This window comes from Zeus faber (genome assembly GCF_960531495.2).
Source record: "Zeus faber genome assembly, chromosome: 21".
In the NCBI taxonomy this organism is placed as follows: Eukaryota; Metazoa; Chordata; class Actinopteri; order Zeiformes; family Zeidae; genus Zeus; species Zeus faber.
In genome coordinates, this window is record NC_137208.1 from 18,578,353 (window position 1) to 18,595,046 (window position 16,694).

General features: G+C 49.2%; 2 protein-coding genes across 3 annotated transcripts; one reads left to right on the plus strand and one right to left on the minus strand.

Moving 5' to 3' along the window:
• Positions 1 to 254: 254 nt before the first annotated feature.
• Positions 255 to 8,557, plus strand: usp44 (ubiquitin specific peptidase 44). Of its 2 annotated transcripts, none has more exons than XM_080022554.1 (6): positions 255 to 271; positions 2,855 to 4,560; positions 5,643 to 5,841; positions 5,948 to 6,056; positions 6,464 to 6,723; positions 6,841 to 8,557. In XM_080022554.1, exons 2-6 carry the CDS (start codon positions 3,016 to 3,018, stop codon positions 6,963 to 6,965), a joined length of 2,238 nt encoding a protein of 745 aa, XP_079878680.1. In that variant the 5' UTR covers positions 255 to 271; positions 2,855 to 3,015; the 3' UTR covers positions 6,966 to 8,557. The 2 variants fall into 2 exon arrangements, with proteins under 2 accessions (XP_079878680.1, XP_079878681.1); XM_080022555.1 differs by lacking the exon at positions 255 to 271 and adding an exon at positions 847 to 906.
• Positions 8,558 to 8,738: 181 nt separating this feature from the next.
• LOC307246584 (methionine aminopeptidase 2-like) lies at positions 8,739 to 16,649 on the minus strand. The gene is made up of 11 exons (XM_080022556.1): positions 16,477 to 16,649; positions 15,569 to 15,664; positions 15,356 to 15,418; positions 14,154 to 14,256; positions 12,084 to 12,245; positions 11,356 to 11,537; positions 10,640 to 10,734; positions 10,466 to 10,562; positions 10,256 to 10,359; positions 9,966 to 10,081; positions 8,739 to 9,852 (listed from the first exon to the last, which is right to left on the minus strand). Exons 1-11 carry the CDS (start codon positions 16,634 to 16,636, stop codon positions 9,600 to 9,602), a joined length of 1,431 nt encoding a protein of 476 aa, XP_079878682.1. The 5' UTR covers positions 16,637 to 16,649; the 3' UTR covers positions 8,739 to 9,599.
• Positions 16,650 to 16,694: the final 45 nt, after the last annotated feature.

Here is a 16,694-nt window from a genome sequence, read left to right on the forward strand (position 1 = left end):
ACATACACGCGAGGGGAAGGTATGTCAATCACTTTTTTCTCCCCCCCAAAAATAATGACGGAATCGTCTAAAAATAGAACGCTTTCAACATCCCCATCGTCATCATCAACAACGACAACGACAACAACAACAACGACAACAACAACAACAACAACAACAACAACACCACCACCACCGCCAACGTGACGTCACTGGCCGCGGACGCCCTCGAGCCGACACCACGCGACAAGGCTTGACAAGATGGCGCCCACGGTAGGACGGCAGGAGCGAGGTGAGCCCGCGGAGGGGGAGCGAGGTGCCGCTCCACGTCGCTCCGCACAATGACAGAGAGGGGCACGGCGCCCCCCACGCCGACGCCGGACACGCTCGCTTTCGTTTCCGTGCTCGTCGGCGCGTTCGCCCCACGGCGCGCTTGAAACTGACCTTCGGCGAAAAGCGCGAACTTGTTGGGATTATCCCGGCGAGCGGGGGACTGGCGGACTGGGCTAAAGGCAGCGGGGGGCTAGGCTATATGGTATGCAGGCGAGTCCAGGCTCAGCGGGCTAGGCTAACGTTAGCGGCGAGGCTAACGTTAGCAGCAAGGGCAGCCGAAGAACTGGCTAATCTCTTCCCGGGGCGAATAATGACAATGAGTACGCAATACAGTCTCTCTCCTTGGACGAGTGGCTTTGTGCCCAGAGTACACTCGGTTCGATTAATTGTGTATTATCATTTAGACGCTTGACTCGCGTGTGTGTGTGTGTGTGTGTGTGTGTGTGTGTGTTTACCCGGATTGCTATATCCATAACCAGCGGTGTGTGAGCGAGCTTGCGGCGTTGAAGTTGATTTCGCTCTCCGGTAACAAGTTGCTGACCGTGTGGTTGTGATCGCCCACATCTTATCGAGAAGAAGTGCTATTAAGTCATAGTGAGTGCATCTGAACTTTTGATACAGAGGGGGTTTTTTTTTGTACGTTTTGGGGCTTATTGTATAGTGCCACCTTTTTTCAAAATCGTCATTCGTTTGTTGGTGTATTGTATATTGACGCATTTTTCCTATTTCTTTAGTTGTTGTTTGTTCCCCCCCCCCCCCCCCCCCCACTTTTACACCACATTTCTGCTGTGGGACATCTTATCATCTGTTATGGGGCTTGTGGTTAAGTAGAATAACCATCCACTCTTTGGTTTCCTAAATATGATCAAGATGTTGAAGGTGAGGTTGTGATCTGACCTCTTATTAGGAAGTATGAGTTAGTTAGAACTTCTTATTAGTACTTAGTAATATGCAGTAGTAAGTGTATCTTTAGAATCCAGGCAGTCACCAGGACAAACTGGGTATGGTGTTCACTTAGGGATTCCATTTTGGTTTCGTGTTGGAACCCGGGAAAACACGCCAAGTGTCCTAAAATGATTCCAGTCCTCGCCGCCGTTCTTTGTCAAACCAGGCTCCTGCGACGATCGACTATCGATGGTGTATTTAGCGCTTATTAGGTGACGCAAAACCCTTGGACTACATTTCACATGCGTACAATCCCAACAAAGTCTTGTTTAGGGGATTCTGATGTTGACATTTAAATGAATAACTATCCTCCCTTTCAGTCGTTTCCTAAAATGATCCCTCTCTTCCTGACTCGTGATGTGATTTCTTGCTTCATTCCAAGTACAGTTGGTCATAAATCCATTAGGGTCTCTGTCTGACGCCCTCGTAGGAATGACAGTTTATTTATATCGCAGGGCTGCGGTCTGGTGTGGTAACACTCCATCATGATAGGTGAATACAGCGGCTTTGCTCCACAACTAGTAAACCCGTCAAACTAAGCCTCCGCAATTGGAGACTCGTATTTTTTGCTCGCGATTTTGGTTTTTGACACCGCGGGAAGCTGCGATGTGACCGGCTCTAACTGGAGACGTCTCCCGACTTTGTGTTTATTTTCGCTTCCTCGAGCTCCATCTCTTTGCCACTCTTATCAGGGCCCTCTCCTTGCCGTCTCTTTTCTTTGTATTTCTCCCCATCCTGTTCGCTTTTATTTCTTTTGCGAAGGCAGACCTGTACGAGGACAAAAGCGTGCTCCACCCTCCGAGCTCAGCCCCCCTTTGTTGGCTGAGATTAAGTCCCCTCTTGGCTTTCTGTGGGGGGTTGATAGGGCCGAGACCCACTTGATGATCCCCACTTTCTAAACTGGCGCTTCAACTCCGAGGAATAGTTTTTCCTCTTGATACGCACAATAGTTGTGTTTCCATACAAATGTAGTTTGTTATATAAGAACATTTTTGTAAAGACCACAGGGGAAAGTGTCTTAATTTTTCTTTTAAAATCAGTTTCCACGAACTGGTGTTTTGTGAGCAAAACTAGTTGCCGTGCGCGGGGTGCTACAAGATCGCATCATCAGAAGAGAACAGAGAATTATTCCTCAGCAACAACAGCTCAAACATGCAAATTCAGGGGAGAAAATAGAGGTCTGTGCCAGCTGTACCTGGTCATATTCCATGATGTGGCAATGCAAAGGCTGAAATTATTATGCCTGAGGATCTGCAACTAGTGCAGGAACTATGTCTGTTTCCATCCTTCATTCTGTCTTCTGTTTATTAACCTCAGCTTTCAAGCAAACTTGAAATTGTGATGCTAAGGTTTTGTTTTTTTTGTTCAGAAGTTTTTGTTTCCATATTTTCCATAAAATATGTAATTGAAAATATGACTTGTGCGGACCGCAAAAAACAAAAATCTGGGATAACTCTTGTAGCGCTGCAGGTCTAGTCTGTGCTGCTATTGTAGCAAAAACTGCCGCAGCTCTTTTGCTTTGAAATAATACTTGAACTTGAGTTGTGCTGTGGAACTCACTTGCAGGATGTTTTTGTCTTGCCTCTCCGTTTTCTAGATAAAACCATGCCCTGGGGGGAAACACTTTCTCAGCTCACCATGGTGATCTGAAGCCCCTGGAAACACAGACGGACGTACACGGTTCAGCACACGGGCGGTCGCTCATCGACTCACGCGGCCCGCCCGCCCGCCCGCCCTCTCGGTCGGCAGGCGTGTGGAATGGACAGGTGTAAGCACGTGGGGCGACTGCGGCTCGCCCCAGATCACTCCATCCTGAACCCACAGAAGTGGCACTGCGTAGACTGCAACACCACGGAGTCCATCTGGGCGTGCCTGGGCTGTGCCCACGTGGCCTGCGGCCGCTACATCGAGGAGCACGCCCTGCAGCACTTCCACCAGCAGCGCCACCCGCTGGCCATCGAGGTCAATGAACTGTATGTGTTCTGCTACCTGTGCGATGACTACGTGCTGAACGACAATGCCACCGGTGACCTTAAGCTGCTCCGCAGCACGCTCAGCGCCATCCAGAGCCAGCGCTACGAGGTCACCACCCGCAGCGGGCGCACACTCCGCTCCACCAGCATTGCCCCCGACGCCCTGCTGCCATGCGGTGCCCGCGAGCTGCAGCTGCGGGACGAGGATCGAATGTTCACCGCCCTTTGGCACCGACGGCGGGCGCTCATGGGACGCGTGTTCCGCTTCTGGTTTGCGATGACTGAGGAGGAGGAGAGAAGAAGGGAGGAAGAGGAGGAATGCAAGAGGGTGGTGAGGGAGAGAAAACGCGCCATGAAGAGGCAGCTGCAAGAGACGCTGGAGAGTGCGCCGCCTCGGAAGAGTCGCCGCTTACGCAACAAGAGCCAGAGAGTGGCGGACGCGGCCAACATCATCACGTCGTCCCGCAAGACGCGCAGCCAGGTGACTTCTGTGCCCCTGGCCCAAACCCGCAGACCACGGACTCGGACCCCCCCCGCTCCTGCCCCCAAGAAGTTGAGCTTACCCCAAAGAGTAAAGGCCACCCCCAGGACCCGCACCCCTTTATCCACGGCCAAACCCAAATCCAAGCCCAGAGCCTTGTCGGCACCCGCCCCTACCGCCTCCACCCCTGTCCACCGCAAGCAGGACGGCAAACAGGGCGACTCGCCCTTCAAGCGCCGTCCCACTGTGACGCCTGGCGTGACGGGCCTGAGGAACCTGGGAAACACGTGCTACATGAACTCCATCCTGCAGGTGCTCAGCCACCTGCACGTCTTCAGGGAGTGCTTCCTACGCCTGGACCTGACCCAGGCTCTGGAGCTCCTGGCGTCCGCCGTCAAGGGCCAGCTGGTGGGGAAGGCCTCTCCTCCGTCCCCCCTAGCGCAGAGGAAGGGGCTCCAGTCCAGCTTGGGCTCTGGGGCCGGACTGAGTGGCGGGGCCTCGCGCACCCGCAGCATGGAGCTGATCCAGCCCAAGGAGCCCAGCTCCAAGCACATCTCCCTGTGCCATGAGCTGCACACCCTGTTCCAGGTGATGTGGTCGGGCAAGTGGGCGTTGGTGTCGCCCTTCGCCATGCTGCACTCGGTGTGGCAGTTGATCCCGGCGTTCCGGGGCTATGCCCAGCAGGACGCGCAGGAGTTCCTGTGCGAGCTGCTGGACAAGGTGCAGCGTGAGCTGGAGAGCACCGGCAAGCGCACGCCCACCGTAGGCGTCCCGCACAACCAGAAACGACTCATCAAGCAGGTGCTCAATGTGGTCAACACCATCTTCCATGGCCAGCTGCTCAGCCAGGTGGGACACAACACACACACTTAGCCTAATGAACGGTGCAATAATTGAACTAGCACTGCACGGAAGAGTATAGAACAATATGTACAATAAACACAGTCATTAAATTAGCATATCTCACAATAAAGTAATTTAAAGTAAGAAATACATTTTTTACATTTGGGTTAATGAATTCTGTAAAATCTTCAATAGACAAACTGCACATGTTTTAATATCAACAACTAAATGAGCTGGGACAAAGATCAGGAGACTCTGGCCTCAAGACCGCTCTTGAGAACCGCCGCCCTCTCAGTTTTGATTCACCTGTCCAAATTCACTCCTGCCACGAGTTCTCAGAGGCTTTTTTTGCCACACACTAATCGGTCACGCCTCAGTCTGTCAACTTGGTTCAATGTTGTGAGGGTTCCCTTTTCAAATAAACTTTGCAGGTAGATCTATACGCCCTCCTCAGAATGCACGACGGTCTTGTTAAGAATGGCCCACTCTGCCTATTTGGCTATTTTTAGATACGAAAAAACTCAATTTTTTCTTAAGTTGTGCCCCTCGCGCTGCCTCAGCGGTGGACGGACGACCACTCGCTTGACTTGGACCTAAATGAGCCCCGTGCCGGGAGTGCGAGTGGAGAGATTACGTGAAGACAAGAGATTAGTGTCTAGTTGTCGTGGCTCAGCACCACACACATTCGCACCTGCTCACGCTGAATAGGAGGCAATGTGTGCACTCCTAAAAAATACAAAAAAATGGTGTGTGTGTGTGTGTGTGTGTGTGTGGGGGTGGGGCTTATATAATCCTTGGCCTGTTCGGTTGGCACATCGACTCCGCCGTCCTTGCATTGAATAGCAAAGCCTGGAGTTAAACGATGAAGTCTTCCATCGGACGTGAAAACGACGGCTCTGTCTTTGTGTTGAACGCCCGGTGAAGCTAAGCCGCCCGACCGCACTGGTCTGTGTGAGTGTGAGAGATGCAGCGGGGAGGATGGCAGTCCCGGGCGGCTTTCCGAAATCGAGACTCATTCCGTGCGTTTTGGGGTCCATGAGGGTGTACTAACTGACCCCCTCCCCCGCTCCGCACGCACGGGCTTCCAGGTGACGTGCCTGGCCTGCGACCACCAGTCCAACACCGTGGAGCCTTTCTGGGACCTTTCCCTGGAGTTCCCAGAGCGTTACCACAGCAACAGCCGGGAGTCGGCGGCGCAGGTGTCGTGCCGGCTGACGGAGATGCTGGCCAAGTTCACAGAGACGGAAGCCCTGGAGGGGAACATCTACGCCTGCGACGAGTGCAACAGTGAGTTGGGTGACTTGGAAGCCCGAGGGAGGGGGGAGGGCGGTAGGGAGGGAGGGAGGGAGGTTTTGCGTCCTTGTTCTGAGTGTTTGTCTCTCTCCTGTCGCAGCCAAGCGCCGGCGCCTTTCCTCCAAGCCAGTCACCCTGACCGAAGCACAGAAGCAGCTCACGGTCCACAAACTGCCTCAGGTCCTTCGCCTACACCTCAAACGCTTCAGGTGCGGCCGAGAACAGTGCAATCGCGGTGAGGAGTGTCTAGTCCGGTTATGGAATCCCCCTCTCAATGAGGTTAAAGGGAAAACTTTTAATGGCACTTTTATTATTTTTTTTTTATAACCGACCCAGTCACTAAAGAGCTTCAGCTTCAGCTGATTGCCGGAGGGCGCGGCGGCGTTAGTCCCGTTGTGCTACGTATTGCAGCTCGGCGCTCTCTCTCAATACCGGATCAATTTAAAAAGAACCTGACTCCCAATTCCTGGGATTGGCTTCCAGTTCGCCAAAACACAAGGCTTAGGTTGAAACCAGTTCATTGTAAAGTGAAGGGAAGATAGATGCATGCATGTTGGTAGTGAAGTGACCTGGGGGACTGACTGTCTGGGCCTCTGCTCTGCCGCCCGCTGCTCAGGTGGTCGGGGCGGAACCACCGGGAGAAGATCGGCGTGCACGTCAGCTTCGACCAGCTCCTCAACATGGAGCCGTACTGCTGCCGGGACCCCTCCCCCGACGGCTCGGCCCGCGCCGACCCTCCCGGCGGCCCTGGCTCGGGCGCCGCTGTCTCGCCGTGCCCCAAACACTTCCTCTACGAGCTCTCCGCCGTGGTGATGCACCACGGGAAGGGCTTTGGCTCCGGCCACTACACCGCCTACTGCTACAACACCGAGGGGGGTGAGTACGCGGCGTTTTGTCACCCTCCTGTCCCTAAAAGCCGCGACACGCACACCAGGGCATACATGTACCAAATAAAAACATAACCGCCCGTCTCCCCCCTCCCCACCCCCGCAGGCTTCTGGGTTCACTGTAATGACTCTAAGCTGAACGTGTGCTCTGTGGAGGAGGTGTGCCGAGCCCAGGCCTACATCCTCTTCTACACCCAGCGCATCACTCAGGACAAAGAGCGGCGGCTATAGGACGACAGTCCGCCGCGCCTCCTCTGCTGTATCGTCTCTCTCTCTCTCTCTGGGCATTTTTTAGACCCCGGCTCGGGTCTCTTGAATTTATTTTTGTTTAAAAAAGATGATGGACCGAGGACTCATTTGTTTTAAAACTGGTTCTGCTTTGTGAACTCCCTGTATATTTTTGTTTATATGTCGGTTGTTTATTTTTTTTCTTCTTCCTTCTTTAAGTCAGTTGAACATGCTGTCTGTGTTTAATAGTGTACAGTTGTATTTTATGAAGAGAGTATGGGCCGAGGCGTGTCTCGGTAGCGCACAGCAGGGCAGACTTTGGTCCGGGCATGCAAGTGTCCCTTTATAACTAGTACAGCTGTATTCAGGTGTCGGCCTTTCTTTTTATTATTGTTTTGCAAGCGTCCGCTCGTTGATTGTAAATACTCTTTTTTTATTTTTTAATAATTTGAATCAAGTGAAATATTCCTGATAGTCACTTTAGCTAGTCGACACAAAACTGGACGTAGTCGTCGCCAGGCTCTCCGGCGTCACGCGTCGTCCCCCTGTTCCCGAGACACTTCTGTGCGGGTGGCTAAAGATTGGATAGACTCAAACGAGGGGCCCCCTCCGCTCGGCCCCGCCTGTGACACTCGTCCTCGTCCTTACCCGGTCCTTGCAGAAATGCACAAACGTCTGGGGAACAGGTGGCCACTGACGCATCGCCAGGAGGACGCCTCCTACCCCACTCAGTACTACTTCCGGGTCCGTCTGGAAGCGCATTATCGGCTGACCTCAAGCCAAAGCACGGAGGGGGCGGGGTGTTTTAATTTTTTATCTCAGCTTTCTCCCAAAATGGTTGACTATTTTTATTTTTCATTTTTTTCTTTCCCGACTCTCGGTGGAAAAGGGAAACCTCGGGCTCAGCGCTGCCACCTCTTCTTCAGAATGTAAAATCAACTTCAGAGGGGACTCCTCCCCGACAGATACTAGTGTTATAGAAAAGTGCCCTTTCTTTAGTAAAAAAGATAAATAAAAGTTTATTTTTTATAGTTCCTCTCGCAGGAAATGCAGTGGATCGTATAAATTCAGACAGCTGCAGTCCTGTCAAGGCCAGCATTTGGAATATGAATGTATTTTTTTATACAATCCTTTAGTTTCTTGATTTAGAAGGAAAAAACAAAACGGCCACAAACTGTTTTATCAAGTTTTATACGGAAATGTAATTTCACCTTGACTGTTTTGACTTAACACCAGCAGTTCGGAAAGGACTAAAACGCAATCGTTGCTGTTCTCCCTGTCGTCGTCTGTGTACGTTTCCTTCTGTTCTGTCCTCTTGTAAATTAGCCTGTCAGATGTAACGCCAGCGTTTACACGTTTGTGTGATAATTCTCCATACTGGCGAAAAGACGAGAATGTTGTCCACCTTGACCTTTCCCTTCTGATGTACCAATCCCAGGAGAATTCTGAAGCACATTTCATTGTTCCTTTTTCTTACATTGTATGTCGGTATACGATGCTATACCGTGTTATACTATGCAAATTGTTACCTCAATTTTTTTTTTTGAGAAAAGTACCTCAATAAAAATGAGAATATTTTTTCATTTTTCTAAGAATTATGCCGTTCTGGTGTTTGGGCTCATAGGAAAGGAGACTCGAGTCATATTTCCACAGCGAGTAATTTGCCAGCACAAGGAAGGTGGGAAAGATATTTTCTCAGGTGGAAGTTCAGAGTAAAAAAACAGCACCATTTCACTTGCATAGCAGATTGAGATCAGGACTCACTGACACAGGAGGTATTGAGAGAAAAATTTAAATCATTTTATTTCTTACAAAACATTTTCTCTGAATTTAAAATGAAGCGTTGTACACTGACAACAGCCATTTCAAAGATATTTTACAAATATCAAACAATGATTGCAGGGCTAGAGTGCAGTCCTTCCCCAACCCGTAGCGACATGCAGTCGTTTGTGCGCATGTAAAGATGACATCACCAGCACATCCCGAGCTCCAAGAGGAGAAATTAGTTTTACTCTCAAAAGGTTTTGACCGCTGAGCTTGGCCAACTTTCTTACACAAGGGCATAAGAAAACAGGGAGCCTACCTCAGGATTTCCTACTGGCAACATTTCTTTGAATACTGTGATTGCCATAAGTGTAGCAGAAACTTAAATATATAACTTTTGACAGTTAGCTTTAGTATTTTGTGAAGTGAGGTCCGTGGGGGCACCATGCCAGGGGGAAGAAAAAAAAAAAAGCCAACTGCAAAGTCTCCCTCAAGCAAAAGCTTACCCTCTTGACTTGTGAAGCTGTGGTCGTTACCTTAAGATTTAAACAATACAAATTTCAGTAACTTAAAAAAAACACCAAAAAAGAAAAAAGCCATTCTCTGCTCCTCACCAGCTTAAGGCGGTGCTTTAGAATTGCATTGTGGGTAGTATCAAGATTCCCACACTGATGCCCTTGAGTTATGGAGATAACCAGATCGTGCTAGAACGAGCACTTCCTTTCCAAAGAGAACGGGCCAAGGTTGCAATGGGTTTATTATCTGGACAGGGAGTTTCAGGAACACCAGGCGTGTGTGGGTGTGCGTGTGGGTGTGCGTGTGGGTGTGGGTGTGCGTGTAGTGGGCGGTGAAGTGGAGAGGGGGCAGGGGTTCTCAGTAGTCGTCGCCCCGGCTTACCACCTCCTTGCAGGTGGGCCTGAGCAGGATGGTGTGCTCGAACTGAGCGGTGTAGCAGCCCTTGGAGTCGCACAGCGGGGGGTAGGGGTCCACGATGCCCAGGTCGCACAGGTTCTTCAGCGCCATCAGGTACTTGCTCTCGCCCAGGCGGTCCAGCCAGCGCCGGCAGAAGGCCAGCGTGCCGAAGTTCTCGTTGACCACGTTCAGCAGGTGCTTCGCTCTGGGGAGTCTGGTTGGGGGTTGGGTTACGGTCGTTACATCCGTCGACTTCCGTGGTCGTTAAAAAAAAAACAAAAACAAAACCAAAAAAAAAAAAAATGACAATTCTGAACTCGGCCTCACCTGATGGGGACGTGGCCGACATCAAAGTTCTTCATGTAGTGGGAGCACTCCATGTCGTCATGAACCACACCCTTCCCTGTGCTGCCAAACGTCTCGATTGCATAAACCTCTCCCTCCTTGGGGGAACAGACGCAGGTTACAGTCAATCATGTCATTAACAATTTTGCAAAGGTACACATGTAGGAAAATCACAAGCCAAAGTAACCGGGGAAAATAAAGAAAAATACAGATGTGCACATGAAGTTTGAACACCATGAGCTGTAAGCTGCAGGTGTTATTCCGTGACCCACCTCCATTCTCGTGGCCTCCCCTCCTTTTACGATGGGCACAGTCTTTCCAGCATGTATCCTGTACTGCCCGATAGAGTGACCGTTAAGGTTTCTGATCGGCTTTACTGGAATATGGAGGGGGGGGTAAACATGTAAATACCCAGGACATCACGACACCACTGAGACAAAATGAAAAACAATCCAGGCGTGCGCGCGTCTCTGGGAACACACCTTGGTAGGTTTTCCCGTCGAGCTCCACCTCGTAGGACTCCATCACCTCCTGGATGGCCTCTCCGATGTCGCACAGGCGCACGTCAATGCCGGCGTTCTGCAAAGACACCAAGCGTGAGTGCCACCCCGGGCAGAGTGCACGTCACGTGAATGCGCGCACGTCGGCCGCCGCACCTTAATTCCGGTGTTGGTGGCGTCTCGGACGGCCTCCAGCAGCTTGTCGTACTTTGGGTTAAAGGTGACGGTGAAGGCACAGTCAATGATCCGCCCTGAAAAGCGGCAGAGCAGAACGTGTCTCGGGGTCGGAGCGGGTGTCGCGCGGGCGTCTTCTGAGGCCCAAAACATTCACTACAGGAATACACGGGCCCTCTGAGCTATGCAGAGCACTGACAGGAAACGGTGAGCTTCCAAAATTCTTTCATCCCATACATTTTTATTCATATACATCCCTGCTATTAAAAAAAAATAAAATAAATTGCATCATATGTGGTGCTCATCATGGCAGTCTATGGCGAGTGGTGGAACACGTTTGCTCACACTTAAACATTTATTTTTTAGGGTCTTCCTCCTCATCTCTTTATCCTTTCCTTTCCTGGTGCAATAACTACAAGATGACACGTTCCTCAACAGTTAGTTTGTGAGGGTTGAGGTCATTTGAAATAGTGTGGATGCAGTGATGTTGAACCAGATCAGATTTGTCCTCCGTCTCCCTCTGGTGGACGTCAGGTGTAATTACCTCTGAAGGACCGGCGGCGTTGTGCAACCAGAACTTGCCTTTGCGGTGCGTAGATCAAGCGCTGAAATTCGCTTTCACGTACTAATGTAGGGTTTGTTTGGCTTGACATTGGACATTTGAGCGTGACCACGTGTGTCCGTTTGTGCGGCCATACCGTTGATGTGTGTGCCAAAGTCTATCTTGCAGACGTCGTCGTACTGCAGGACAGTGGGGTCTCCGGCGTTGGGGGTGTAGTGGGCGGCACAATGGTTTAGGGAGCAGCCGGTGGGGAAGGCCAGGCCCGCGTCCAGCCGGTTCTCTTTGATCAGCTTCCGAGAGCAGTCCTCCAGTCGTTCGCTAGGTCGAGAGTGAAAATGAAGTAAAGAAATAAGGAGAGAGGACAGGAGAAGTCGTTCATTTGATGCCACCATCATAGTGTAAACACATGATAGTGTAATAACACCCACCGTCCACCTTGTGCATTTTATGACGTTGAATACTGGAACTCAAAACTTTCAGATAGACAGTTCCTTCAACCAACTGAGGGAAATGGAACAAATTTTAAACTTGTCCCCACGTACTAACATTGGTTTAAAATTCCCTTGATATTTGGATGGAAACAGGTGATGGTGGAATCCAACAATTTCCCAAACTGATCAGAAGTCGACTGAAAAATCTCACAGTAATAATGGCAACAGCTATAGGGTGCTAGTGTGATAGTTTCAACCATTTTGTTTTTGCAAATTGTTAAAATAAACAAAGTTTTGACCGGTTTGGACCTCAGTAGGTATAAAAAGAACCGTGTCAAGCATATGACAACTGAGAGGGCAGTGAACTCTATCGGAAAATAAAATGTTGATGAGGGTCAGTGACGACGGGATGAAATGTCCCAGTGAGACTCACCATATTTCGATCATGGTCAGCCCGGGTTTGATGAAGCTGCGGACGTGCTGGCGCACCTGCCTGTGTGCCTCGGCCGCCTGCCTGAAGTCGTTCCAGACATCCTCGTTGGTCTTATCCATCACGCGCTTCTCCTCGCTGCTCGTACGCCAGGCCGCACTGCGGCTGTGGAGAGGAAACGCGATGAGAACTGAGCACATGCCACCGGCACTCACCATTCAGAGTTAATATTTTATAATATCTAAGGAGTTGTAAATATGGGGATTGATTCCAGTCTCAGATTCTGTCGCAATAAACCACCGGACTTCTCAATAAACCATGTTATGCATCGGGACATACGCCAACTGCAGACCTGTTGACCTTGGGAAAATATTTTGAGGATCACAATAGTGTAACAGTCTCTGTGGTGTTTGAGTTACTGCAGCTAAATGACTCCATCAGTTATTTACACCGAAGCCGTCTCATAACGAGGCTCATCACATTGTATGCGAGCCACTACGGCTAAATATATACAGTAATTTATCTCGTTAGGATTCACCCCTTGAAATGCATCACCTCGTGAAGTTACTGAACATGTTTACCAACTAGAGATGCACCGATTGCAGCTTTTTTGGCCGATTCCTATTTCCAATTTTTTTAAAAGCCTGACCTGCAAATTCTGATTTTGGTCGATTCTGATTTTCTTTCAATTGTATGTTCATAATAAAACATTGACTATTAAAAAACTTAAAACATTGTCATCCAATCATTTTGAGTTTATATCCCCAATCAGAGAAATCAAATCTTATCATTTGGTATATCTGCTGTACGCCAATGACAAATACATCACGTGATCTGATCACTCTCATGTGATTGGACAGCTGCACATACAGACTACAGCTGCAATTTTCAGTTACTACTATAGTGAGATTGCTGATTTTGAAACTGTGTGTTTATCATTGTTCATTATTCACTGTGGAACAATAATAGAACATGAAACTGTCACCGAGTTCCAATAAAATAGAATATGGACTGTCACCAGGTTTCAATATAATTCAACCTGTAATTCTCAATGAGTTTTAGTATGACACAACATATAACTGACATGGTAATGTCCAGTTAAAACTTCAAATGGCAGTCTCTTTTACTTTAAGTGCAAATATACATTTATATTATATTTAAATCGTACTTGCATTCCAAAATAAATTGCGATCACTGCAAAAAAAATAAATAAATAAATTAAAAAAAGGTAATAATAATAAATGACGACCCTTCTCACTTGTTCACTGGAACTCACCGTATATTGCATTAAACCAACTGAATTAAATCGAATGACTCATTTTACTGAGGGACTCATCCAGAGTCTCACAAAAAAGTCAAAATTTTTCATCCCGATCCCAGGTTGTGCACTTGGAACAACCAGAGCAGACCCCCCGCTGCAGTGACAGAAATAAATAAATAATCTGCACAATCTTTGAATATTTTCAGGTGATTGGATAAATAATTTATCCAATCTCCCGTTACCTTGAAGTACCTCCAAAGAGCCAACATTTTCTTCCTTTCGCTCTTTATGAGCGTCAACTATGCAACTATGTTAAATTACGTTCGTATCAGGTTTGAGTATCGGAGCATTTTTACCAGTAAGAATACATGAGCACAGGGGTGTTTATTTGACCAGCACTGAATTGGAAAATATATAGGCCACTACGGTCATATTTTTATGATTATTACTCCCCCACCTCCCATTTTACCTCAGAAATGCAGCGTCGGTGCATAATAAGGTACTGCTGCGCTCAGAGCGCTGCGTATCAGTGGATGCTGAGTGAGAGGGGAGGGCTTACAGAACCACAGGTCGTACCATCTGGTCCACTTCGAGGGATGTTGTTTAAATACCCAATAAAATGTACGGTATTGTTTTGTATTGATTGATTGTTTTCGTAATTAAATTCCAAAAATTACTGAAAAAGGACTGAAAGCTCTGTTCTTTAAAGTGACTCCTCCCTTCATGTGTGGAAGAATGCATCTCCTGAGTGCTTCAATGAATTCTGTATATGTGTGCGTTTCTGTCTCAAATGTCTGTTGTGCCCGACGTACCCATCCTGACTTGCAGGGTATTCACACTCCTGTCCGAGGGGGAACACTCCATTCGGGTACAGCTCACAGATGGGCACAGATGGAGGATCGCTCTGACCTTTGGCTGAGAAAGGAGCGGGGAAAGCAAAAGAACAACATTAAAGAAAATTGTGATTATCTTGTGGCTGCCTTGTGGTCCTTGTTTTCCTATTAATGATGTAGACCTCACCGCGATGTGCATTTTGTGTGCAAAGAATGTGACATTCTTGACTTTGTTTTCTGGTGGGCTGAGATCGGACAACGCGTGGGACATTGTGCAGACAAGCGATGGTGAATGTAGCTTCAGTGCTCAGCATAAGTGGAGTGGTTGGAGGAAGGAATTTTATGCCTGGTTTGAAAATACAACTATTGGAAAAACCAGACACGGCACGGGGGGGTTCATTGCATATGCGCTTGTTTCGTTCCATAGGCAGAAGTAAAATAACCTACTATCTAAAATAAAAAACACTGTTTTGGCGCGCCGATCGTGGGCAACCCATTGGTGGCGCGCGTGCATCGTCGGAGGGAGGGAGACGGGTGCTCAAAATGCCAGTATCATGTTAAATTTCTCCTGTTTATAATGAAAATCGTGAAAATCGGTTCAGAATTAGGCAAGTTAAGAGTCGATTTTATAGAAAAGTCAGCATCTCTCAATAAATGTCGTATTTATTGACTAGCGGCTCTTGACAGCTCCAATGTGGCGGACGCAAATTTACATGTCGCAAAGTAGCAGCAACATAGCGTGACGCGCGGAAACCAATCATTCCGCGTCAGAGTAAAACACAGGACGCATCTGTCGTGTCCATCTTCTTTTCATTGGAACTCTGCATCGAGATTTAGGGAATTACCTTAAAAAGTAACAGCAGCAGCAAAACAATTTCACTATGATGTTAAGTTTTGCAGTTGATCCGCGGTTCACATGCGAGCTGAACCGTGGAGGGGGATCCGTACGGATCAAGGATCAACTACGTTCTGTTACAGCACCAATCATAATGGTTTGGAATTAGAGCCACACTCCAACTCCCAATAGAAAATGGGTGCAGGCCAGTGACCATAGTTCCATTCTAGAGTGCAGCAGTTTGGCAGGGAGCCAGCACCACCCCACCCCAATCAGCCGTCCTTGGACCGCACAACTCACGCCCCTACTCTGCCTAACTGTGGAAACAGAGAGATCAGCAACTCACATCCTTTCTTCTTCTTTTTCTTCTTCTTCTTTTTCCCTGCCGAGTTTTCTCCATCATCTCCGTCTGTGGGAGTAACGACAGCGTTGCAATGTCAACCCCCTCGCGGCCTCAGTTTGCCTCTATCTGACAGCGCTCACGAAAATCGTGCAAATGTCAGTTCCGTCCCGTTTAAGCATGTCGTCATGATGCTGTGTCAATGGGGAGTTATATTACCATCCTCGCCATCCTCCTCTTTTTCCTTGTCTTCTAAAGCCTGCTTGTCCAGTTGTTTGGTCACTTCGGCGACTCCATTCCCCTCCGCCTCCGCGCCTGAAGGAGTCAAATATGCAGACGTTAAGCCGGTGTCCCCACTGCTACATACACAATGACATAGATACTTCCTTCATCCCCGGAGGGAAATTGCACACAGGGTTAGAAAGGAAGAGGGTGAACAACAGAACCACATGAGTGGAACCAACCTACAGTTTGGCTGAAAAACTAACAGAAAGATGAACAGACATGAATACAATTATGAGGGGGAGGGGGCAACTTCAGAGGAGAAACACACAAAAGTGGAGAATGGGTGGAGAATGAACTAAGAGGATGGAAGTCGCTACGACAGTAAATCTAGGTGGTTTTAAATAGCACACTATTATATTTTCTGGGGGGGGGTTTGGGTTTTTTTTAAAGGCATAGCTCTGGTTCTAACTCAGCCACTTGGCCTGGAAGAGCTACAACAAGCGTGAATATAAGCTTAGGGTAAAATTTAAAGATTCTCCACTCGTCAGTATCGGTCTCTCTGAATGGGCGGGGTCACGCCATACATCGGGCTACGTCACTGGCCAGCCTCGCAAGTAGCCTTGGGTCGGTCCATCACCCTGTTCCCGCAATCCGAAGGAATGCAGGAACTGGTTCTTTCAACCCGGACAGCGACGCGCCGCGCCGGGCTCGTAGGGTCGAACCTCGGCTGGAGTCTCCGGTTAAAACAGGGCGTGTTTTGCTTGTAGCGCCTGGGTACCCCACCCCCACCCCCACCACCACGCTGCCGGCCCCGGCCCGCACAACCCCACGCTCCGCATGGCTCCCAGCCCCGCTAGCCTGTTAGCCCAACCGATAGCGCGACACCTGAGCGGGAGCCTTGCCTGTGGCCGCCGGCTTGCTCCTCTTCTTCTTTTTCCTCTTCTTCTTGGCCGTCTCCTCCGCCGGGTCGGCGTCCCCCTTCTCGTCCCCCTCGCCGTTGAGGACGTTGGCCCGGTCGGGCTCCTGTTCCGGTGCCTGCTCCTGTACCACCACGGCCGCCATGACTCGCAGGCGGTCAGTAGGAAAAGGAACTCGCAAAGGATTGTGGGAAGGATGTGTG